The sequence below is a fragment of the Dreissena polymorpha genome, chromosome 5, assembly GCF_020536995.1.
Source record: "Dreissena polymorpha isolate Duluth1 chromosome 5, UMN_Dpol_1.0, whole genome shotgun sequence".
In the NCBI taxonomy this organism is placed as follows: domain Eukaryota; kingdom Metazoa; phylum Mollusca; class Bivalvia; order Myida; family Dreissenidae; genus Dreissena; species Dreissena polymorpha.
The window spans coordinates 5,169,067-5,194,276 of record NC_068359.1 but is presented as its reverse complement, the minus strand read 5'-3'; the positions used below and the strand labels follow the sequence as shown (position 1 = coordinate 5,194,276).

Genomic DNA, 25,210 nt, shown 5'->3' with positions numbered 1-25,210 from the left:
CTTCAATTAGAGAGCGGACACCATGCTTAATCCTTGAAATGCACTAAGTGACCCCGCGACCTAGTTTTTGACCCAGCATGACCCATATTAGAACTTGACCTTGATATTGTCTAGACACAACTTTTGAACAAGTTTGGTGAAGATGGGATGAAAACTGTTTGAATTAGAAAGTGGACACTGCTGTGGATGCCGCCCGCCCGCCGCCTGCCAAGGGTGAAACTATAATACGTTCCGTTTTTAAAACGGGCGTATAAAAATGCTAAACTTGTTCACATCATACTATTTTACAGCATCACAATCTTGTGATATTCTATTGAAAATTGTTGACCATTTGCCTGAGCATTTTGCAAGAATAGTGCCCTTTATATCTTTCTCTATTTTTCAATGTCTGCAAAGCTTATACATATCCTGATTTGTTTGTTTACAGTAAATAAAAACTAGAGTGTTAACATGGTTTGACTATCGCAATATATGAAAAAATGCCCCGCCCCCTGGCGGTCATGTTTTTCAACAGACCAGAACCATTTTTGAACTCATCCAAGATATCACTAGAAAAAATGTTCTGACTGAGTTTCATGAAGATTGGAAAATAAATGTGACTTTAAGAATGATAACAAGGTTTTACTATAGCCATATAAGGAAAAATGCCCCGCTCACTGTACCCAAAGTTTTTCAACAAACTGGAACCATTTTAGATCTCATCTAAGATATCATTGGCAAATATCTTCTGACCAAATTTCATGAGGATCGGACAAAAAAATGTGGCCTCTAGAGTGTTTACAAGGTTTTACTTTACATCACCATATTAGGAAAGATGCCCCACCCAATTGCAGCCATGTTTTTTCAAGCAACCTGAAACATTTTATTTTTGAACTGGTTCAAGATATCATTGGGACAAATTTTCTGATAAAGTTTCATGATGATCGGACAATAAATGTGGCCTCTAGAGTGTTAACAAGGTTTTACTAAAGCCATATAAGGAAAAATACCCTGTTCCCTGGCGGCCATGTTTTTCAACCAACTGAAACAATTTTAGAAATCATCCAAGATATCATAGGCACAAATCTTCTGACCAAATTTCATAAAAATCGGACAAAAAATGTGGCCTCTATGGCGTTAGAGGGCAAATTTTGACGTCACACAACGCATAACGGATGACAGACAAAAGGCAATCGCAAAAGCTCACAATGAGCACATTGTGGTCAGGTGAATTAAAATCAAAACAATTCAATAATACACACCTTGATATATTGATAAACTTTTTTTCAAAATAAAATATTGCAGGATACAAGTTTTTGCATAAGAATAAAGAAAAACAAGCATGAAATAAATGGATTCAATTGTAACATTTACTATGCAAGCAATACTATGGAGAATTATGGTTTAATTATAATGGCACTAAAACAACACTAACCAGCAGTAGCAGCAGTATTTTTACCAAACAGACCCCGGGCAGCTATTGGCTTTGATTCCCCTCCTTCATCATTGGAAGCCTATAAAAAACAAAGATTTCTGTTAATAATGCTAAATTACATTCTGGTGACAAACAAACTAAAACTTCAAATAAAGTAAATTTTGGTCATAGACATTAGAGTATAATAATCATTAGAAAATATTATGGTAAAGGCAGCAATTGCAAATTCTGATTCTAAAGTCATTTTCACAAAATACACATTTTCTAAATGAAGTCATAACTACCATGTACTCTTTCGTTTTGTTTATTGACATAAAAACAAAGGGATAACTCAGATTTTTGCCAAAATAACACAATTTCAAACAAGAGTTGACTCTATAGGATGACATATGCCCCCCAAAAACGCTTTGATAGAAGTAATGAGCATTTTTAGAGACCTAAACGCAGATTTCAAAACCGCGGACCCTAAGTTCAAGGTCAAGGGGGTCAAAATTTGTGTGTGTATGGAAAGGCCTTGTCCATATACACATGCATATAAAATATGAAGGTAACATCTGAAATGACATAGAAGTTATGAGCATTTTTCGAAACCTAAACGCATAGTGTGACGGACAGACAGACGGACAGTGCAATTACTATATGCCCTCCTTCAGGGGCATAAAAACAGGAATAAGTGATTGCTTTGGCAGTAACTGTTTCTAATTCTATACAAATCCAATAAAAAAACATCTTTATATCATTATGTACATGTAGCATTATAATGTACATGTGGTCTTGTTGATTAGCTTTAAACAAGAGGGCCAAGATGGCCCTAGTTCGCTCACCTGAGAGGAGTCGGTTCATTCAATCTTTACCAAACATCAAACTTGACCTAGATATTGTCCAGACAAACATCCTGGTCAAGTTTCATCATTATTGAACCAAAACTCTGGCATATGGAGTGTTTTTGTTTTTGTAAGATTTGACCTGGTGACCTATATTTTAAGCTGACCCCCCCCCCCCTTACCAAACATCAAACTTTCCTTACAAAAATAAATATTATGACCAAGATTCATAAAATCTGAAACAAAATTGTGACCTCTAGAGTGTTTACAAGGATTTTGTATAATACATGTTTGTATAATGAAAATTTGGACAATCTAAGGGCAATAATTATGGCATTAATTATGGGATATGTATAAAACCAATCTTTTTACCAAGTTTCATGATGATTGGGCAAAAATTGTGACTTCTAGAGTGTTCACAAGCTTTTTTTTACTATATAAATATAAGAAAACTGCCCCCCCCCTGGCTGCCATGTTGTTCAACTGACCGGAACCATTTTCGAACTCAACTCTCATATCAAGGAAACAAATGTTCTGACCAAATTTCATGATTTTTGGCTTCTAGAGTGTTCACATCTTTTCACTATAGAGAAAAATGCCCCGCCCACTGGCGGCCATGTTTTTTTCACCGATCTGGACCATTTTCGAACTCGTCCAAGATATCAATAAAACCAATGTTTTGACCAACTTTCATGATGATTGGGCAAAAATTGTGACTTCTAGAGTGTTTACAAGGTTTCTATTTGGCCAAATAAGGAAATCTGCCCCACCCCCCGGCAGCCATGTTTTTCAACTGACCTGAACCATTTTCAAACTTAACTCTCATTTCAAGGAAACAAAATTTAATGTTCTGACCAAATTTCTAAAAACTGGGCCAAAAATGTGACTTCTAGAGTGTTCACATGTTTTCACTATAATCATATAGAGAAAAATGCCCCGCCCACTGGCGGCCATGTTTTTTTACTGATCTGGACCATTTTCGAACTCGTCCGAGATATCAATAAAACCAATGTTTTGACCAACTTTCATGATGATTGGGCAAAAAATTGTGACTTCTAGAGTGTTTACAAGGTTTCTCTATAGCCAAATAAAGAAAATTGCCCCCCCCTCGCAGCCATGTTATTCAACTGACCGGAACCATTTTCGAACTCAACTCTCATATCAAGGAAACAAATCTTCTGACCAAATTTCATGAAAATTGGGCCAAAAATTAGACTTCTAGAGTGTTCACATGTTTTCACTATATACATATAGAGAAAAATGCCCCGCCCACTGGCGGCCATGTTTTTTCACCGATCTGGACCATTTTCAAACTCGTCCAAGATATCAATAAAACCAATGTTTTGACCAACTTTCATGATGATTGGGCAAAAATTGTGACTTCAAGAGTTTTTACAAGGTTTCTCTATAGCCAAATAAGGAATACTGCCCGGCCCACTGGCGGCCATGTTTTTCAACGGACTGGAACCACTTTTGAACTCGACCAACATATCATTAAGGCAAACATTTTGACAAAGTTACATGAAGATTGAGCATGAAATGTGACTTCTACAGTGTTTACAAGGTTTTTCTCTTTTTTTTACCTATAAAAAAGTGACCTAGTTTTTGACCCAGCATGACCCAGTTTCGAACTTGATCGAGAAATCATTGGGACAAATCTTCTGACCAAGTTTCATGAAGATCAGACATGAAATGTGGCCTCTGGAGTGTTTACAAACCAAATGTGGCTGACGGACGGACGGAAGACGGACAAAGACCGGTCACAAAAGCTTACCTGAGCAATCAGGTGAGCTAAAAATTGGAAGAACCAGAAATACCTATTGCAATATCCTTAATTCCTCGGAAAAGAGTAACAAATACTTACTGATTCATTGTAGTCTTCATCTTCATCCTCTTTGCCTACAAGTGTAATTGAGAATCAGATAAACTTTAAACTCTTCTGAAAGAAAATCTAATTAAAGTTTCAAACACATTATTAAGATATCGATATTTACATTTTCAAATAAAAAAAAAGCGTAAGAACTGAATGATAATCAAATGATAACACTTCAATTAAAATTCCTGTTTTTGTTTTTACTATTTCTACGTTAAAATAGATCCTTTAGAAACGTTTAGCCAAAAAGACTTTCATACCATTACTATGCATATTCAAGGTTAATTTTTTAGTTTGCAGATATAATCTGTACAGCCCACCCGCCCAAAAAAAACAAGCACAATGCAAGAAAGTTAAATACCAAATGCTTTAATGGCCTTTCCAAACAGCCGCTCTGGTTCAGATTGTTTCTCTGGAGCATAATGGGTTGCCTTTTCCTTTGGTTTGCCATACCAATTCTCCTTTGATGCATGACTTTCACTCTTTATTCCCATGCCTTCTTGCTTTACAAGCTGCTGGTTTTCAGGTACACTGTTACTTCCATCAACGTTTTGCCCAACTTTCTTTCCAAATAACATCTTTGGGGCTTCCTCATAGCGAGGTAATGAACGTTTTCCAAACAAACCAGAGTCTGACTTGGACTGGAATGGTTTTGTGTCTCCTGCACCTTGTGTAAAAAGTCCCAAACCTTCATTCTTATTAGCATAAGTCTCGGATTTGGAACCACCAAACAAAACTGATGATGTATTAGCTGAATTAATGCTTACACTTGCAGACTGCCCAAAACCAGTTGCAGGCTTTCCAAACATGCTTGCACCTTCTTGCTTAGGTACAACAAATGCAGAAGACCTCCCATCTGATGACTGAGCTGTTTGGGTTGAGTTGAAGGAAGAACCTATTGCTGATATTGCTGCAGCATATGAAGGCAGTGAGTCTTTGGAGCTGGATACATCAGCTTGTTTGTTGAACAATGAGGCACCAAACAATGGAGGTGAGGGGTAGCGAACTGAATTTGCTGCGGTAGATGGAAATGATGTCCCAAACATGGAAGTACTGCTACCAGATATTGAAGTACTTACTGGACCGAGCTGGCTAGGTGCACTTAGGCTTGACTGTGGGTTTTGTCCAAACAATCCTACTGAAGAGGACCCTCCAAAAACATTTGGTGAACTTGAACTCTGAAGCACCTGTGTGCTTGTACTAAACAGTGACGAGGAACTTGGAGTCGGTGCTTGCCCAAACAAACTGTTCGAGCTATTTTGGGGAATGGCACTAGTGAAAGAAAGCATCTGTTGACCGAATGGCTCAGTCTGCCTTGATGTGTTTGCCGGAAAATTGCTTCCAAACAATCCGGAACCACCTGGTGATTGGCCAAACACACCTGTCTGGGTCAATCCAACTTGCTGACCAAAAACAGACTGTGATGTTCCATTGCTGTCCATTCCAAATGAACCTTGGCTAGCGCTGTTGAATGGGTTTGACATGATTCCTGCCTAAATAAAAAATGTAGATCAGAAATAAACTATGTACAAAGTAGCTAAGCTAGCAGCAATCATAGATTGTTTTATAAAAATAAATATATTTAATGATTTATGTATGTAGAATTATGATAATTTCATATTTCATAATCTCATCATTACTCCTCTTTCTTATTTTTTCATTGGGTAAACATGAAATTTCACTTTCTTCCAGCTCTAGAAAATAATATCATCAAATCTATTTATTTTAATCTTTGTATTGTCCATTAAGGCAAGTTCTTGATAACTCGTGTAGCAGTAAACAGTTAATGCAATTCAAACATTTAACAAGGGTAAATTGTACTCTTTTGGTGAATTAACCATGTTTCCTTTTTATGCTTAAACAAGAGCACCGCATAACGGGTGTCACGCTCGGCTGCGGGTGCAGTTTTGAATAGATGAAAGCTTGTCAGATTTTTTTATTTTTTTTAGAGGTCACAGTGACCTTGACCTTTGACCTAGTGACCCAAAAATGGGTGCAGCATGTAGAACTCATCAAGGTGCAGCTACATATGAAGTTTCAAAGTTGTAGATTGAAGCACTTTGATTTTAGAGCCAATGTTCAAAACCTTGACAAAATGTTAAGGTTTTAGTAGACGCGGACGGCGGACGACGGACACGACATGACGAGCTGTCTATGACAACACCTCGGGTTTTCTCCTAAAACAGCCAAGCTAAAAAATCATTGGGTCCATGGGGGGGGGGGGGGGGAGGGGGGGGGATGTGCCCCCCCCCCCCAGCCGCTAAAGCCTTCTTTTTTCATGTAAGTTTTTTTTTGTGAAACAAAGTTGGCCAGATGTTCCGATTTCCCCGATTTTTGACAGAGGACATGCCCATACCAACTTTACTGTCTACTATTAACAGGGGGGGCACATGTTGCACGTTAACACTCGATTATCACCGTCACAACAATTTCTGTAGTGCGACATGCTCTCTTTTTGGCAGTAGATTTTAAGCGTCTGGGTAACATTAAGCGTTTGTCATTTACACTAAATTAACGTCTTGATGATCTCTAAAATTGATGTGATGGCAAGTGTACCAATTAATACTGTATTGTCAGATGTCATAACCATGGGAACATTATATATGGAGACGTTTCTTGCGGCATATAATACAGCTTATCACGGCAATGTCTTTGAAGCGTAAGGCAACAATGCCGGATCGATTTTTTGGTCTGTCCACAAAAAAAACAGAGTCAGACACTGTGCCAAAGTTTTTGAGTCTAAGGTAAGATTTGTTTAAAATGTATTATAACCCGTTTATTGCGCTAAGTTTATTCAGTATGTTATATGACTGTTTAACTCTAAAACATTGAAATAAAAGAACAAAAATATTGCGTGTAAATGTATTAACACATTTCTTCATACTGATAGTATAATAAATAAAGCCCATAAAATGATATATGCCTGTTCCGCTCTGTATACCGCTTGTAGATATTAATTGCATTAGCGACCCGCTTCCGCTAAAATGGATTAAGGGCCCTAAAACTTATGCATTTACCTCAACCATTTTAAAGAAAACTATCTTTATATTCCCAAATCACCTGAGCCCCGATATAATTTGACTTTTATATAAAAGAGTACGTCTTAAGTTACCGTATATGTCCTAATTGACGCTCATGCCCTAATAGACGCGCAGGCCGTCTTATCTGGGGTTCATTGGAATTTATCGGAACCATAAGATAAAATTTATGTAGCCAGTAAGCCATTAAAGAGTGGAACATAACATTTCAAAACATCGTTTTTGTGGCCATTTTGTTTGCAACAAGGTGACACCGTAAATATGCTACAGTGCGAGTATACTATGTAGGTTACAAACCAACAATAATAATAATTACTCACAGGTGAGTGATATATCATAGAGATATAGACTTGTTATTGTAGCTGCTATAGAAATTCAGCATTACAAAACAGAAATACTTGCAATTTAAATTTTCACTGAAATACCCATGTAAAGTCCGAAACGCGTATCTGAATTTCACTTTATACGCGACATTTAAATAAATTTTATGAAAAGTGCACCCCACATGTCGTCTGCTTGAAAAGTGTGGGTGTATAGATATAAAAAAAATTACAGTGCAGAAAACCACGAGAACTATAGAAACTACTTTCATTAAAAAAATTGTACTGTAGTGTGCAGTATCAAAACTTGGTGATCGTGATCGCGTACGATAATTATGCATTTGGTTTCTTAAAACAAAATGGAACGAGAACGCTGTTTCTGTTAAGCAATTACCTTTTACATTGTTCATTATTGATTACATATTTTGTCCATGTATATTCCTTGAAGACTGAGTGTAACTCGGGTGCTAGACAGCAGTGAAAGGACGTTGTCATGGGTGGCATGTGCGCTTTATGCCAATGACGCCAACTGTCTGGTATTGAGTGTTCGGGTGTATTGTTTATCACACTATAAATACTTATTAACTAAACGCAGTGAGGGCACGAAATACCTGGTCAAACTGGATTTAATGGCGAGCGTCTTTTAATGTGGAAATATTTAAGTCGATGAAAAATAAAATAGGATCCACGGTCGATTTGCGTTAAATTGGTTATCGCGATGTAGCTGATCTGCAGCAGACTATGTCATACGATTGGATTAAACAATGTTGTGAGCTGCAGGTAATACAAATGTTACACTGTTCAAATGTGAGGAAATCGGTAATAGTGGTTCAAATTTAACGCGCAGGGGTCTTAAAAAAACACGCGCACTGTGCGTCAATAAGGACATTTAATTTCATAAGATACTTAAAAAAAATCACCAAACATTTTCAAGGAAATAAAAACTGAAAATATGTCCGAACTTTGTCCGAAATTAGTAATATCGCATACAAGAAATAACCGGAATGATAAGTAAGCATGTCCTACGGAAATTAATAAAATATGGATAATTAATTGTTAAATGTCTAACAACTTACTGGCTAAAATTCGTTTAAGTGAAATTTTGACGGCAAGTCATTTGGATATTAATTCTGCGCTTGTTTATTGTTGTTGTTGCTGTAAAAGTCGTAACTCTACCCTATAGTAGAGGTTACAAACAAACATAAGTGCTCAAGACAGAACCTGGTATTTTACAAACTTTAAAACGGACAATACGTAGTAATAATTCATGCGTCAATATTTTCATGCATCCAGACAGTATAACCATTAATTATGTGTCTGTCAGTATATAGTGTCAGTCCGTCGTATAACTGATTTCGTTTGTAATAATTATAATATGCAAATATTCTCTACCCTTCTTGCACGAGGATCCATACTACAAAGCGCCTTTCTGCGCGTCTAGCTATTTGTTGGTAGTGTGGTCATAAATCGTTCAGCATTCCTTTGTTCTAATATAGTGTTATTGTTAATAAGTATGTTGTGTCTGTTTTGTCAATCCATCTGTATTGTACGTCATACATCGTAATCTGTATTGTCATTCCGTTTTATTAAGTCGGTAGTGATAAGTTATATGTATTATTATTCGGGCAGTATTTTCATATTAATGTAATGTCCGTCGATATGTATTGCTTATCCGTTTGTACTTTACTTCTGTATCATCGGTATTTCTATATTGTTTGTTAGTCCTTTGCCAGTCCATAGTGTCAGGTGTTGTGCACATAGTCAGTCAGTCTATTTTACCTGTATAGTTTGACAATGTGTATATTTCATCATGATTTTTTATCCGTCTGGTTCGTGCAGACGGGATGTCAGTCCAGATTATTTGTCAATATTTCATTTTTTCATTATTTTTTTTATCGAGTGCACCGGCCCCAGAAAGACGTGTTAGTTGGTTACGGGGGATAGTGCAAGATACAGGAGACACTCCGTTCCAGTGGTGACCCTGTCTCTTTAAAGTAACAATCACGCTCAAAAGTATCGAATATTTCGTTAAATAAAGCTTACCCATAAAAAATTAATGTTCCTTTTAGCAAAATGCGAAATTTCAACGTTAGATGTTGTCTGGTAGAATTGATTTAACGAGATACAAAATGCTCGTTTTTATTTTTTTTGTGGCCACAAATAATTCCATTTATATCTCCCGTGAAATATCCGAATATTTACGGGCGAACACGAGATTGGATACGGTAAGCGTCGGAAGCATGACGTAGCTCTCATGAATAATCATTCTGTGAAATCAAAATGAATTCTGGGTAACTGGAACTTAGCGAATGCGAAAATGGCTTGTATAAATTATGCAAATGAACGCAACCCGAATGAATCCGATCCTGACTCGAAAGCGAAAGTAGATTACATCGTGGAACGATATTTAGATATTTAGATTCTTAAAACTTGCAGAATGCTTGTAATATAACGTTTTTACATCAATGTTACTTGTTTCTAGGGTCTTCCTATTGTAATTAACCATCGTATGGTACTACTTGTTGTCGAATGTTTTATATAGCATAATACAGTAGCCGTATGTATTGGTGAGCGTGATAGTGACTTTAAGTGCCCGGTGTATAGCACCTAGTACACCGAACCTCGGTTAAACGTCTCATGCGAAAGACGAGTTAGTAGGTTAGGTGCAGCGGGGGATCGAACCAGCGATCTCTGGATTGTGAAGCCAGTGTGTTACCACTAAACCACGGATCCGCTACTCTTTGTCAATATATTGTGCTCGCCTTTTTATATATGTTCAGCCAAGCTATCTCTATTGTAAGTCTGCATAGTGTCAGCCAATGCCGGATTAGCACCGCGGAGGCTCATAGGCAGTGAAACTTTTGGGGCACACACCCAAGGCCCCTAGTCGGCCTAGTGCCTACTTAATTGAACGCCAGTTCATAATTGATTTCATTCGTTTAAAGTTAGCTTACCGGTGCCTAGGCTGGCAAGATATAAACTATGACAATGTCCAAAGTATCAAATATCATTATAATAACGTGATGCCAATACGACATTGTAATTATTATATGAAGAAAAACGTGCGCGTTTTCAGATAATAAATGAATGCAACTTGGTAAGACAATTTTGTACCTTAAATCGGAATATAACATTTTTTATGAACTAATTGGCTTTTTAAATTTTGAAGGTAAGTCGACGTAACTAAGACAATTAATTTTTTCACGGTCTAATTAGGCCCCTTAAAGTCGCGGGGCTACTGCCTACTATGTCTAATGGGTAATCAGAGACTGGTGTAAGTTCACATAAACAGTGTGTCACAATTGTCGGTCTCTAAATTTTCGATAAAGATTCTTGCGTCATAACTCTTAATATTTTCATAATGTCTAAATAATTGCTTTTTATTCGTCTGATAGTCCAAAGATCTATCACGATTTATAGATCTTTGGATAGTCTGTATTGTTTTTCAACATAATGTTCCGTCTAGAAAGTACGGAATCCGGATAATGTCATATATAATCTCGCCCTTTTTTCATCAAGGGCGACACTAGACACACGAAGCGATAAACGATATTTTTCGCGACAGTCGCGGCGACGCACGATATTTTTCGCGCCAGTCGCGGCGACGCACGATATATTTTACACGATATATCGCCCTTGTGTAGGTAGCCCAAAAGGCGATATATCGTGTTAAATATATCGTGCGTCGCCGCGACTAGTCGCGAAAAATATCGTGCGTCGCCGCGACTGTCGCAAACAATATGGTGCGTCGCCGCGACTGTCGCGAAAAGATTCGTGTCTCGCGTTCAAAGGGCGACACTAAACACACGAAGCGACGCGCGATATTTTGCGCGACAATTGCGGCGACGCACGATATTTTGCGCGACAGTCGCGACGACGCACGATAGTTTGCGCGACAGTCGCGGCGACGCATGATATATTTAACACGATATATCGCCTTTTGGGCTACCTACACAAGGGCGATATATCGTGTAAAATATATGGTGCGTCGCCGCGACTGTCGCGCAAATTATCGTGCGTCGCCGTGACTGTGGCGCAAAATATCGTTCGTCGCCACGACTGTCGCGAAAAATATCGTGTATCGCTTCGTGTGTCTAGTGTTTCCCTTGATGAAAGACGGGCGAGATTATAGATGAAACTATCCGTAAGAAAGCCATATGAGTGCAATCAGTATATCTGTTATTTTCTTGTCTTTTCATTTGTCTCATTATTGTGTTTTGCAAAAAAAACCACATTCAACACGTATTTAATTTTAATAAATATAAAGCATTATTTTAGCAAAATTGATTTTCTATTGTGGATGTTTGTATAGGAAAAGATTAAGATCGCTCTTGTAATTGGTATTGTTCGTACTGTAGGGTATGTGATTTTAGTGACGTCACAAATTCGATCTATCTGTCAGTGTCATGTGATTTGTATGTTTTCTCATCCATTGTAGGAAGTGAAAGCAGACACTAAATGCAAAATGTTGTCGTTCTTCCAAAGAATCTTAGACTGGTTCAAAAGCCTCTTTTGGAAGGAGGAAATGGAGCTGACGTTGGTTGGTCTGCAATACTCAGGAAAAACCACGTTCGTTAATGTCATTGCGGTGAGAAGTGCTTTTTATGTCCCCACCCACTACCTGTCAAATTATAATAATAATATAATAAAACACACATAATTTGAAGTGTTCTGTATATCTGTATGTGCTGCTGGTATTAAAAAAGTTGTATTTCTTTAATTTAAGAAATTATATGTTATGGCCAAACTTTACCTATTCATAACAACCTGAACAAGCCTCTAATAATAAAATGTAGTGTGCAACATGGTATCTTGGGTGAACCAAAGGATTAATCAATTACCTCGTAAACCATGTTTATATGTCAGATAAGTGACAAAATAGCAAAATAGACTGTCACATTTGACAGTACTGCATTTCAGCTTTACTTTTTAACAACAAAAACCATAAATTTTAACAACAAAAACACAACCACTGTGTGTCATACTTATATATAACCACATCGGGTATCTCTGAGGTAAACATGATACAAAGCACTAAAATCAAATTTAAAAACAAAACAAAAACTGTGTACAACCCCAAGAATTTCAACAATTATAACAATTTCAGACCCAAGCACCTGCTAATAGACGTAATTTGAAAAGGTTACGAAGAAGTTAAATTGGTTATTTAATTTCAAGATGGATTTGTAGATTTCGGCTTGAAATTATGCTCTTTATCATTGATGAAGATAAAAATTACAAAGAATCTATTGATATTGGCATCAAGAGATGTTTTCTTTTAGATTTAACAAGTAGGTCTCTTATTGGTTTGAGTATAATAACCGACCACAGTCAAAAATGGCTATCAGACAACATCATGACATACACTAGCTATGATAAATAATTATTGTTATAAACGTTTGGAAGGCAAGCGGTAAATAGTAGCAGACAAAACTATTTCCAGTATAAAGTGATCACAAAACAGGTTTTTTTGGCCTGATTTTATAGCAGACATTCTGCTATTATAAACAATTGCAAAAAGTAACCAAAATTTGCTAAAAAATTCCCAATTGGGAAAAAAACGCTAATGACATGGGCTGTTTCGATTTTTAACAAAGCGTAGTCCGATCCAGTCTCATACGTTTTTTAGGTATACTGCGATTTGGATGACCCCGGCATTATTAGTGTGCCTGATATTTTCTGTGTTTTTCAGGCGCTTATTATATTTGTGATGAAATTTAAGTGTTTTGTGATTCAGCTGAATGGAAAACAAATATGTCGCACAATTCTAAGATATATTAGTATTATATTTCGTGAAAAATATTCCTAAGCAAAAACGTGGCCAAATGAAAACTGTTGATTTTTGTTAAGCAAGCCTCATTAAATAAACAAACATCGTCAACAAGTACAATAGTCCTCCCATTGAAACTCCTTCCATTGTCCATGATAGTAATTTAATAACAAGTGACTCTTTTGCATCGTCATATTTGATTTCCGAAAGCAAAGTGCTGACTGATATTCAACATGTTGAAACTAGGGAAATAAGTTTTTGACTGAAGACTTTGTGTGAGCTTATTATGTGGAAGACTGCTGATCATGATGGTGTTTGTGGTGTTTGTGATTAAAGATGTTGAACTCTTTCATGTAGTTTTAAATCCCAATTTATTTTCCCGATTTCTTGAAAATGCCGATAAAATTCCCATTTTCAAAGCCATGGGCTATCTTCCCCAAATGCTGAAATAAAACTGAAAAAAGTTGATACCTTCCTTACTTATGTATGTAAACAAAATAATTTATTTTGGGTTAGGCCATAACAAATTGCTAATATGTTAGTTGGAAATAATTCACCTAGAATTCCAAAAATAAAATTATTATTAGCTCATCTGATTGCTCAGGTGAGCTTTTCTGACCGGTCTTTGTCCGTCGTATGTCCGTCCGTCCGTAAACATTTGCTCGTAAACACTATAGAGGCCACATTTCTTGTCCCATCTTCATGAAACTTGGTCAGAAGCTTTGTCCCAATGAAATCTCGGCAAAACTAGGTTGTGCTAGGTCAAAAATTAGGTCACTAGGTCAAAAAAAGAAAAACCTTGTAAACACTGTAGAAGTCACATTTCATGCCCAATCTTCATGTAACTTTGTCAAAATGTTTATCTTAATAATATCTTGGTTGAGTTCAAAAGTGGTTCCGATCCGTTGAAAAACATGGCCGCCAGTGGGCGGGGCAGTTTTCCTTATTTGGCTATAGAGAAACCTTGTAAACACTCTAGAAGTCACAATTTTTGCCCAATCATCATGAAAGTTGGTCAAAACATTGGTTCAATTGATGTCTCAGACGAGTTCGAAAATGGTCGAGATCGGTGAAAAAACACGGCCGCCAGTGGGCAGGGCATTTTTCTCTATATGTATATAGTGGCAGTTTTCCCTATTTGGCTATAGAGAAACCTTGTAAACACTCTAGAAATCACAATTTTTGCCCAATCATCATGAAAGTTGGTCAAAACATTGGTTTTATTGATATCTCTTACAAGTTTGAAAATGGTCGGGATCGGTGAAAAACATGGCCGCCAGTGGGCGGGACATTTTTCTCTATATGTATATAGTGAAAACATGTGAACACAGTAGAAGTCACATTGGTCCAATTTTCATGAAATTTGCTCAGAACATTTGTTTCCTTGATACGAGAGTTGTGTTCAAAAATGGTTCCGGTCAGTTGAATAACATGGCTTCTGGGAGGGGGCAGTTTTCTCATTATGCCCCCCCCCTTTCGAAGAAGAGGGGGTATATTGTTTTGCTCATGTCCGTCCGTCCGTCCACCAGATGGTTTCCGGATGATAACTCAAGAGCGCTTATGCCAAGGATCATGAAACTTCATAGGTACATTGATCATGACTCGCAGATGACCCCTATTGATTTCTGGTCACTAGGTCAAAGGTCAAGGTCACGATGACCCGAAATAGTAAAATGGTTTCCAGATGATAACTCAAGAACGCTAATACCTACGATCATGAAACTTCATAGGTACATTGATCATGACTCGAAGATGACCCCTATTGATTTTCAGGTCACTAAGTCAAAGGTCAAGGTCACGGTGACCTGAAATAGTAAAATGGTTTCTGGATGATAACTCAAGAACGCTTATGTCAAGGTTCATGAAATTTCATAGGTATATTGATCGCAGATGACCCCTATTGATTATCAGGTCACTAGATAAAGGTCAAGGTCACAGTGCCAAAAACGTATTCACACAATGGCTGTCAAGGTCACGGTGACTCAACTTAGAAAAATGGTTTGCGGATGATAACTCAAGAATGCTTACGCCTAGGATCATGAAACTTCATAGGTACATTGATCATGACTCGAAGATGACCCCTATTGATTTTCAGGTCACTAAGTCAAAGGTCAAGGTCACGGTGACCTGAAATAGTAAAATGGTTTCTGGATGATAACTCAAGAACGCTTATGCCAAGGTTCATGAAACTTCATAGGTATATTGATCATGACTCGCAGATGACCCCTATTGATTATCAGGTCACTAGATAAAGGTCAAGGTCACAGTGCCAAAAACGTATTCACACAATGGCTGTCAAGGTCACGGTGACTCAACTTAGAAAAATGGTTTGCGGATGATAACTCAAGAATGCTTACGCCTAGGATCATGAAACTTCATAGGTACATTGATCATGACTCGCAGATGAAATAATGATATAACTTTACCAGGATGTTTGTCTGGACAATATCTAGGTCAAGTTTGACATTTGGTAAAGATTGAATGAACCGACTCCTCTCAGGTGAGCGAACTAGGGCTATATTGGCCCTCTTGTTTCATTTGTACCATAATCATTGTATTCTAGAAATAATAAATAATAATTTGTAACTGACAAACAAAATATAATGATTTAAACAACAATTTCTATACTCACATGTAACCTTTTTATTCCCTCTTTCAAAGAAAAGGGGGTATATAGTTTTCGCACTGTCCGTCTGTCAGGCTGTCAGTCTATCACACATTTCGTGTCCGCTCTCTTATTCAAATAGTTTTCATCCGATCTTTACCAAACTTGGTCAAAAATTGTATCTAGACAATATCTAGGTCAAGTTCGAATATGGGTCATGCCAGTTAAAAAACAAGGTCACGGGGTCACTTAGTGCATTTCAATAACTTCTATCAAAGCGTTTATTGGGGGCATATGTCATCCTATGGAGACAGCTCTTGTTTATAATTGTGTTCTCTTACCCTCATTAATTAACAAAAAAATATAATATTTTATATAATTCAATCTGCATATCTTGAAGCGCCCTACTGTTAATACAGATGGCCATGTATACAGCCCCATAGTAGGGGACAGAAAGCAAGTGCTTTTTGATGTAAAACTATAACTTACATGTAATAATGCATGTTATAAATAATAAATATTTATCTTTGATTTTTGTTTTCACTCCCAACAATACTCAGTTTAAGTCAGTTTGATGAGTTTGTTCACTCTCTGTTGGCCCCAAAGTTCAAACACATGTTTCAACTCAATTTTTACTCTTTAATCACACACATTTTACAAACATGTACATGATTGTATAAGATTTGAACGCATATACAAAAATATGCCCTTTGAATAAAGTTGTTAATGAATCTATGTAAAATTTCTATTTTATTTGTATTATCAAAACTGTAAACTTATTTTATGACTTGGTTTTTAAATGTTCTTAGCCATACAATTCTTATTGAATAATGTTAATTCTTCTTTTCAGTCTGGTCAGTTTAGTGAAGATATGATTCCAACAGTGGGATTCAATATGAGAAAAATCAGCAAAGGCAATGTCACAATAAAGGTATTAACCCTTTGCATGCTGGGAAATTTGTCGTCTGCTAAAATGTCGTCTGCTGAATTTCTAAAATTAGCATTTTCTTCGATTTTTTTCAAAGAATATTATCAGAATAGCAAACAGTTTGGATCCTGATGAGACGCCACGTTCTGTGGCGTCTCATCTGGATCCAAACTGTTTGCAAAGGCCTCAAAATTCGGTTCCTGCACTGAAAGGGTTAAAACTCATCAGGCAACAATATATTTCTTACATATTTGTGGTGCTCAAAATTTGATCAGCATTTAAATCTTAAGTTACCTCTCAAGAATGGGGACAGCATTATGCACCTAGCTTATTATCGGGTATCTTGATTCTTTACCTTAATTAAAAACAATATTTTCATTATTTCTGATTGGTAAAGAATGTTACTGCATCTTGATTGTGTAAACTAAAATAGAGTCAAAATTTAAATACTTGAGTAGTTATTATCCCCCGCCTTAGGCGGAGGGATATTGTTTATATCTCAATTCTATTTTAATTTAATCTTGTCAAACATACTAAATTATGAAAAAAGAAATGAATATCGTGCAAACATTGTACAAATGTTATAATTAGAGAGTAAGTAAAAAATCCCCCCCAAAAGGGAAACGCCGCGAAAATTCCCCTTGCTATGGGTAGCGACCCGCTTCCCCTAAAATGGATTGAGGGCCCTGGAGTATAAATATTGTAAACCATCTGTTAATAACGGAGTTATGGCCCTTTGTATCTTGAAAAAATGCTTTTTTGAGTGTCAAATATAACACTTTTGTGTCCAGAAGCATATTGGCGGGGGGATATCAATTCAACAAATTTTCTTGTTTTTAAATTGATTATGATGTTAAGTGAAATCATATGCATCAACAGAAGTGTTGTATGATAGATACTGTAATTATCATCTTGAGCCCTAGAAGTAAATGTTGATTGTTATCGACCATGTTTGTAATTGGCAGTTATGGGACATTGGTGGGCAGCCAAGGTTTAGAAGTATGTGGGAACGATACTGCAGAGGAGTAAATGCAATTGTGTAAGTAACATATCTCATTCTGTTATAATTATGATGGATTCCTTAGCACTTTGTCATCCCACTTCAATTTTTCTGGTTTAAATATGAATGAAAGACAAATATCAAATAGATATAATATACCAATAAGGCCCTGACAGGCCTTTTCCTAAATATCATGCCCTTGAAAGCCATTAGAGTAGCAAAGTCCTTTTTGTATAAAAATGCATGCCATTTAATTTCTGGTCTGGTCAAAAAACTTCTATGGTATTTAGTAATGACATTATGCCCCACTCCATTTTCCCCCTGTAAGTTACAGCAACAAGCATGTGATATGATACTTTTCAACAAACATACCCTAATAAGTGTGATTTACTTGCCTACCACAGTGAAATATTCTTTAAATAGTAAAAAGACAGATGAACAAGAGAAGCTTTTGTTGTTTGAAATATAAATAGACTGCATGTAAATGGTAGTGAGACCGCCTTACCGGAAGGTTGTGTTTTTTTGTCCACTGTTTATCTGAATACCAGGTACTGTAGCAAAAACGAATTTGATGATGTTATTTTCTCCCAGGTACATGGTTGATGCTGCTGTATGATGATGTTATTTTCTCCCAGGTACATGGTTGATGGTGCTGTTTGATGATGTTATTTCCTCCCAGGTACATGGTTAATGTTTCTGTTTGATGATGTTATTTTCCCCCAGGTACAAAGTTGATGGTGCTGTTTGATGATGTTATTTTCTCCCAGGTACATGGTTGATGCTGCTGTTTGATGATGTTATTTTCCCTTAGGTACATGGTTAATGTTGCTGTTTGATGATGTTATTTTCTCCCAGGTACATGGTTAATGTTTCTGTTTGATGATGTTATTTTCCCCCAGGTACATAGTTGATGGTGCTGTTTGATGATGTTATTTTCTCCCAGGTACATGGTTGATGCTGCTGTTTGATGATGTTATTTTCCCCCAGGTACATGGTTAATGTTGCTGTTTGATGATGTTATTTTCTCTCAGGTACATGGTTGATGCTGCTGTTTAATGATGTTATTTTCTCCCAGGTACATGGTTGATGCTGCTGTTTGATGATGTTATTTTCTCCCAGGTACATGGTAAATGTTGCTGTTTAATGATGTTATTTTCTCCCAGGTACTTGGTTAATGTTGCTGTTTGATGATGTTATTTACCCCAGGTACATGGTTAATGTTGCTGTTTGATGATATTATTTTCTCTCAGGTACATGGTTAATGTGCTGTTTGATGATGTTATTTTCTCCCAGGTACATGGTTAATGTTGCTGTTTGATGATGTTATTTTCTCCCAGGTACATGGTTGATGCTGCTGTTTGATGATGTTATTTCCTTCAGGTACATGGTTGATGCTGCTGTTTGATGATGTTATTTCCCCCCAGGTACATGGTTGATGCTGCTGTTTGATGATGATATTTTCTCCCAGGTACATGGTTAATGTTGCTGTTTCATGATGTTATTTTTTCTCCCACAGGGGTTAACGTAAGAAATTGACACTCACTTGCCCGGGGGGCAAGTTACTTTGAACATCTACTTGCCCTCATTAAAAACTGGTTGCCCTATTTTGAAGTCAATTTTTTATTGTCATTTAATCTTTAAAGCATTGATTCACATGCCTTATTATGCTAGATTTAATTTCAGCTATATTGAATGTATCAAAAATAAAATAATAATCGTTTTAATCATATACAGTTGTCAACAAAACAAAATCTGGACAGTTTTATTTCATTGAATAGTCACTATTGAATACAATACATATGAAGAGTTTATTACTATTAAAATTTTAAACCGGTATACTTGTCACTATATCTATACAAGTTATGGCATAGATTAAAGGGGCGAGGGCTTAAAATAGTACTGTGAAAATGATTGTTCAGAGTTTGAAAATCATGTTGATGAAGAGTTTCTCACTATTCTTAACTGTGAATATGTAACATACAAGTTATTCGCAGTTTAAAAAAGTGAGAAACTCTTCATATGCATTCTTAGCAAGTAAAAATAAAACGAACGGTCTGCATATACCGTCCGCCATGTTGAAACGTCTGCCCGGTAAAACTTGTTTTGAGAGTTTAGATTGGCTTATACAACGCAAGCGACCAATCAAATCTCCTTTTACTTGTACTTAATAAAAAATATATTGACCCAAAGAAAATAAATAGATACAAGGGGAAAAGTCGAAATAAAATACTGCAATTATGCTATTACGAAACGGACTTGCCCGGCGGACTATCTACTTTGGAAAATCACTTGCCCGCGACGATTTTAATCTGGCACGGGCAAGCGGGCGTCCGCTTAAAAAAAGCCCTGTCCCAGGTACATGGTTGATGCTGCTGTTTGAGGATGTTATTTTCTCCCAGGTACATGGTTGATGGTGCTGTTTGATGATGTTATTTTCTCCCAGGTACATGGTTAATGTTGCTGTTTGATGATGTTATTTTCCCCCAGGTGCATGGTTGATGCTGCTGTTTCATGATGTTATTTTCTCCCAGGTACATGGTTGATGCTGCTGTTTGATGATGTTATTTTCTCCCAGGTACATGGTTGATGCTGCTGTTTGAGGATGTTATTTTCTCCCAGGTACATGGTTGATGCTGCTGACCATGACAAGATTGAGGCGTCCCGGAATGAGCTCCACAACCTTCTAGATAAGCCACAGCTGCAGGGTATCCCAGTTCTAGTGCTCGGAAACAAGAGAGACCTCCCGGGGGCGCTAGATGAAAAACAGCTCATTGAACAAATGTACGTTGTGTTTGAATTTACCCTGCATTTTGGCCTTAAATAACCACAAAGATTTGTTTTTAAATGTCTGACAGTCATGAAAATCTTCTTTTTTAGCTAAACAAATATTTAAATGTCAGATTCAAGCTGTAATGCTCACCCTTTGTGGGCGTCTGCACAATGCTCAGGTTAAGGTAAACATGAAACATCTCTGTGACAGCTTTAGTAGGTATCGAGTCAGATTTAAAGCATATGTATTTAAGGTCTTGACTATCAATAACTGATCAAGATATTTTCATGTGACCAGCCTTTTAGCAGGATTATGCTTAGGGTTGGATATCATTCAGATTGAAATGGCGTGATAACAATACTCATAATGTTTTGAACTATACAAATAATGATGTTTTTAGCAGTGTTACAGATATTTTGTAGTTTAAACTAGCTTTATATTAATTTGTTTAATAAATGTGTGGTGTTGTCTTTGAGTAACAGGTTTACAGTGACATATGTTTAAAAATCGAAAACTGCTTCTGTTGCTTTATAACATTACATTTTAATGTCATACCAATGAATACCGGTACATGATAATTTGCAGTTATGTACATTTTTGGGTGAATTTAATGTAGTTAAAGTACATGTACACTATATAAGTGTGTGTTTTTTATCTGAGGCATCGTTTATTTATTTTCAAACTATTTTATCAATTTAAATGTCCATATATTTTAATAAGGACATGGATATGTTCTTATATTTTCAGGAACTTGTCATCAATTCAAGACCGAGAAATTTGTTGCTATTCAATATCGTGCAAAGAAAAAGAAAATATAGGTAAATCACTTTATGATATTATGATTAATTGTTGAAGCAGATGTTGCTGAAAGGAAAGAAAAACTGTTTAAAAATATTACAATTTAAGTTTGTCAATCTGTAATCTCATGTAAAGCAATATGTTGTTTGACCATTTGTGTGGCCAATAAAATGATCTTGTATAACCCTTTCAGTGCGGGAACCGAATTTTGAAGGCCTTTGCAAACAGTTTGGATCCAGATGAGACGCCACAGAACATGGCGTCTCATCAGGATCCAAACTGTTTGCTATTCTGATAGTATTCTTTGAAAAAAATAGAAGAAAACGCTAATTTTAGAAATTCAGCAGACGACATTTAAGCAGACGACAAATTTCCCAGCATGCAAAGGGTTAAGTGTAGCAGGGTATTCTTGCCTAAACAAAGTTTGAAATAGTCATTTGAGCAAAAACAAGGAAATTGCCTTTAACAGGGGATTAAAATTAATTTAATAATCAAGTAAGTATCTTGGACCAGTCACATTTACTAAACAAGCCATGTTTGGACTGCACTTTGTGTTTTGATGTTAATTTGTCCTATATCTGTCCTATCACCAAAATCAATTAAGCAACCAATATTGGGTATCAATTTTTAAGCAACTTCCATACTGCTGCGTTAGTCTTGTTTCACTCATTACCGGTTTACGCAGTGAATTATTACAGAATAGCCAGTAAGAGGGCAGGTGGTGGGAAATTGAGATGCCCATGTTATTGGTTCTATTGTTAGCTATCATTTTATTGGATGATTATTGATCTGGTTGAATGTAGTTAAACTTTTGTCAAATGGTTTCCAATATTTCTGGTGCTATGACACTGATAAGTGCCCAATACTAGTTGCTAACTTATACTGTTTGATAAGAGATATTGCCAGTGTAATTATTGTATGCATTGCAATCTAAATCCATTATTCAAAAAGACTCATTAATATTCACATCTGTTAGAGTAAATAATTGCCTTATTGTTTAGATTTCATATTTTCCACATTGTGCAATCAAGCATATGTTCTATGTAGATATGTTTTCCCTTTCATTTTTGAAATTGTTGAATATGCTAATAACTTTTGAATCCAAATGGTTTTGTCATCAGTCTGTGTTTAAACTAAAAGTCACTTAGGTTTTTATTAATTTACTAAAAAATGCACCATGAATGTAAATGAAGAGGATTTCTAGAAAAATAAAAATTGTAATCTTACACAGGTTGCTTGACAATATTATAAGGAGTGTCCTCACAGTGAAACTGTTTGCCCAAGTAATGTATCGTATTTTCTTCATTTTTCAGGATCAGTTGATCACAATAAGTATAAAACGCCTTTTTAGGGTACATTCACCTAACCAATATAAGTAATAAAAAAGTAAAATATCTGACAAACTCTATAATATGCATACAGGTATGTCCTTTAATCTGAAACATATTTTTGCAGCCATGTAAATGTTTAAATGTAAGTGTATACTTTGAAAATATTATAAGTTGCCTTGGGACTGTGAGGTCCCAAGTTTGATCTCCATTCAGGGAGCATTCCATAAATCTTATTAAATGCACCAAGAACTGGTTCTTGCCAAGAAGAATACTAGAAAGTGTCTCTATGAGAAGGTGGCATTCAATACAATCAATCTCATGATAAATATGTTTAAGACTACTTAAAAAAACAAATCGTCCCTTCCCCGCGAAAATGGCCAACCTCAATATTTTCAAGTGTTCAGGAGAAGGAAAAACCTTCATATTTGAAACAAAGTTACAGAATGAAGCTAAAACTTTGTATTATGACTTTTTAGATATCCCTACATGTGTCCTAATGTTTAAAGTGAAGTTTGACTGTTTCTGTAGTCAATTTGAGAAAAGTGTCAAACTCTGAAGCTTTTACAGCTTGAGTTAGACAATTTTCTCATAGTGTTTTACTTGTTTACATTTAGTTTGGAAATTTTTGTTCCAACCAATCGAACTTCGCCAAATCCTCACATGGTATAACTTTGAAAGCTGATTGGATAGAACCTTGGAATTCTTCGCGGGAGAAGCGGGCTGTTTTTGCCGTTGCGAAAATGTAAAAACCCGTTTTCGTGCCGAAACTGAGATTGGCCATTTTTGCGGGGAGGGGACGAAATATTAACAAATGCTTTGATTTGCTCATTGTTTGGAAAAGTGTTTGCTCTCAAGATTGCAGTGCAGTTGTCTGCATAATAAATTTACTTTGCTTGATTTTGTTTTCTTCTATTTTGTTTGCAGATATTACCTTACAGTGGTTAATACAGCATTCAAAGGGACATTAAAGTAGTGACCAAGCAGTGAACGCCTCATCTTGTTTTCATTAGCATGCAGCAATACTACAAGCCAGTGTAATCTTTATAGCACAGATAGCATTCACAGGACATGAGACAACCAGGCATTTTAAAGGCATTAACAATGTGGTGCTTGGTTAGAGAAGTTAGAGAATGTCCAGGGAGAGTGAAATGAACAAAATTGTAACTGGGTAGCTGAATTTAAATTAAATGTAAAATCAGCTGTTTTGGTTTTGCATATGTAATAAGTAAAACAATATATTTTGGTTCAAATTCATTTGAGTTTTATTACTGTTTCATTTTTTTTCACGCAATGTTTAAAAGTGTGTTCTTTGTACTTGATGTTATATTTTTGTAAATGAGTTTGTTTTTATAAGTGCTGTATTTTTCCTGTACAATTTTTTATTAAATGTCTTGTTGTTATCAAATTTAAGTGGATTCTTTTGTTAAATTTCAAAATGCCATCATTTTTAATTATTCCGTTAGTGTTTTATGTGCATAATGTCCATGGGCATTTAAATACATTTGTTACAGAAAACACTACCTTAGCAATCTACTAACAATCGTTGCTGGGCAATTATGAAAAATTGGCAGTTTTCAGCAGACATACATTTTTTGTTACTGAAAGTGTACTTGCAGGATTAATTTGTTTGAAAGTATATAAGAAAATAAAATAAAATGTATAACATCATGATGTAAATAAACTGTATCAATTTTCCAAGTGAAGCTGTCAAGCTGAAGAAAAGCTTGTTATTCAAATATTCCATTGCACTATTTGACTAAGTGCGGTGAATGCAAGTAAAAGTAAACATTACTGAGATACTTGCTAAATTGCTTGCCTTTTGTACTTTTTTGCCCCAAAAACAACAATAAAAGTATTTTTGTGCTGTTAAGGGAAAGAATGAATGTATAAAGTTCTTGGGATAATTTTGTTTCACAATCTTTATGAGGTACACGTACATTCATGTACAATTATACAATTTGTTAGATAATCAAAAAGTGCATATTAAAAAGTACTTATTTTTAAGCAACATTGTACTGCTGTGAAACAGTCAGTTAAAGGACCAGACATTTATTTACACAAATATGTAAGTTTATTGTATGTGTATCATATATAATAGTATATGAATCTACATGTACAACTCTATTTAGCTGTTGGCTCCTTGCACTAAAAGTAGCTTTTCAGTAAGAAGTTTCTAAATGTGCTAGGTCACTATTGATTGATGGAGATGAGATGGTGTTTGACTCATTACAATATTTGCTTGCTTTACTTTAAAATTGTCAAACATTTAAATAATAAATGAAGTGCCTCTCAATCTTTGATTTTTGTGCAATATCGAAATGGCAGTTTTGATGCAACTTTTTTTCATTTATTTGACCTGGAACAGTATTAACCAAAGTGTGGCATTATTGCAGCTTTCCTGTCTTCATTCAGGTTTTATTTTTTACTAAATACTGCTAGAGAAAAAAGTGAAATAGAAAGTCATAAATTAACACTTTAAGTCTTGGAATTGTTTGATGAACAAAGGCAAAATTAAGTGTTCCATTTAGAGAAAATGCTT

At 36.0% G+C, this 25,210-nt stretch overlaps 2 protein-coding genes across 2 annotated transcripts in view; one reads left to right on the top strand and one right to left on the bottom strand.

The window, feature by feature from the left end:
- The window catches only part of LOC127881746 (germinal-center associated nuclear protein-like), a 40,598-nt gene extending 33,356 nt beyond the window's left edge, over positions 1 to 7,242 (bottom strand). The window contains exons 1-4 of the mRNA XM_052429829.1: positions 7,224 to 7,242; positions 4,473 to 5,604; positions 4,103 to 4,137; positions 1,415 to 1,493 (exon numbers count right to left, since the gene is read on the bottom strand). Coding sequence (XP_052285789.1) covers positions 1,415 to 1,493; positions 4,103 to 4,137; positions 4,473 to 5,595 — 1,237 coding nt within the window. The 5' untranslated portion in view covers positions 5,596 to 5,604; positions 7,224 to 7,242. The remainder of the gene's footprint in view (positions 1 to 1,414; positions 1,494 to 4,102; positions 4,138 to 4,472; positions 5,605 to 7,223) is intronic.
- Positions 7,243 to 11,851: 4,609 nt separating this feature from the next.
- On the top strand, positions 11,852 to 24,964 carry LOC127832300 (ADP-ribosylation factor-like protein 8B). The gene is made up of 6 exons (XM_052357716.1): positions 11,852 to 12,057; positions 16,695 to 16,775; positions 17,738 to 17,811; positions 20,392 to 20,553; positions 21,290 to 21,360; positions 23,596 to 24,964. The coding sequence occupies exons 1-6, from the start codon at positions 11,935 to 11,937 to the stop codon at positions 23,637 to 23,639; spliced, it is 555 nt and encodes a 184-aa protein (XP_052213676.1). The 5' UTR covers positions 11,852 to 11,934; the 3' UTR covers positions 23,640 to 24,964.
- The last annotated feature ends 246 nt before the right edge of the window (positions 24,965 to 25,210 follow it).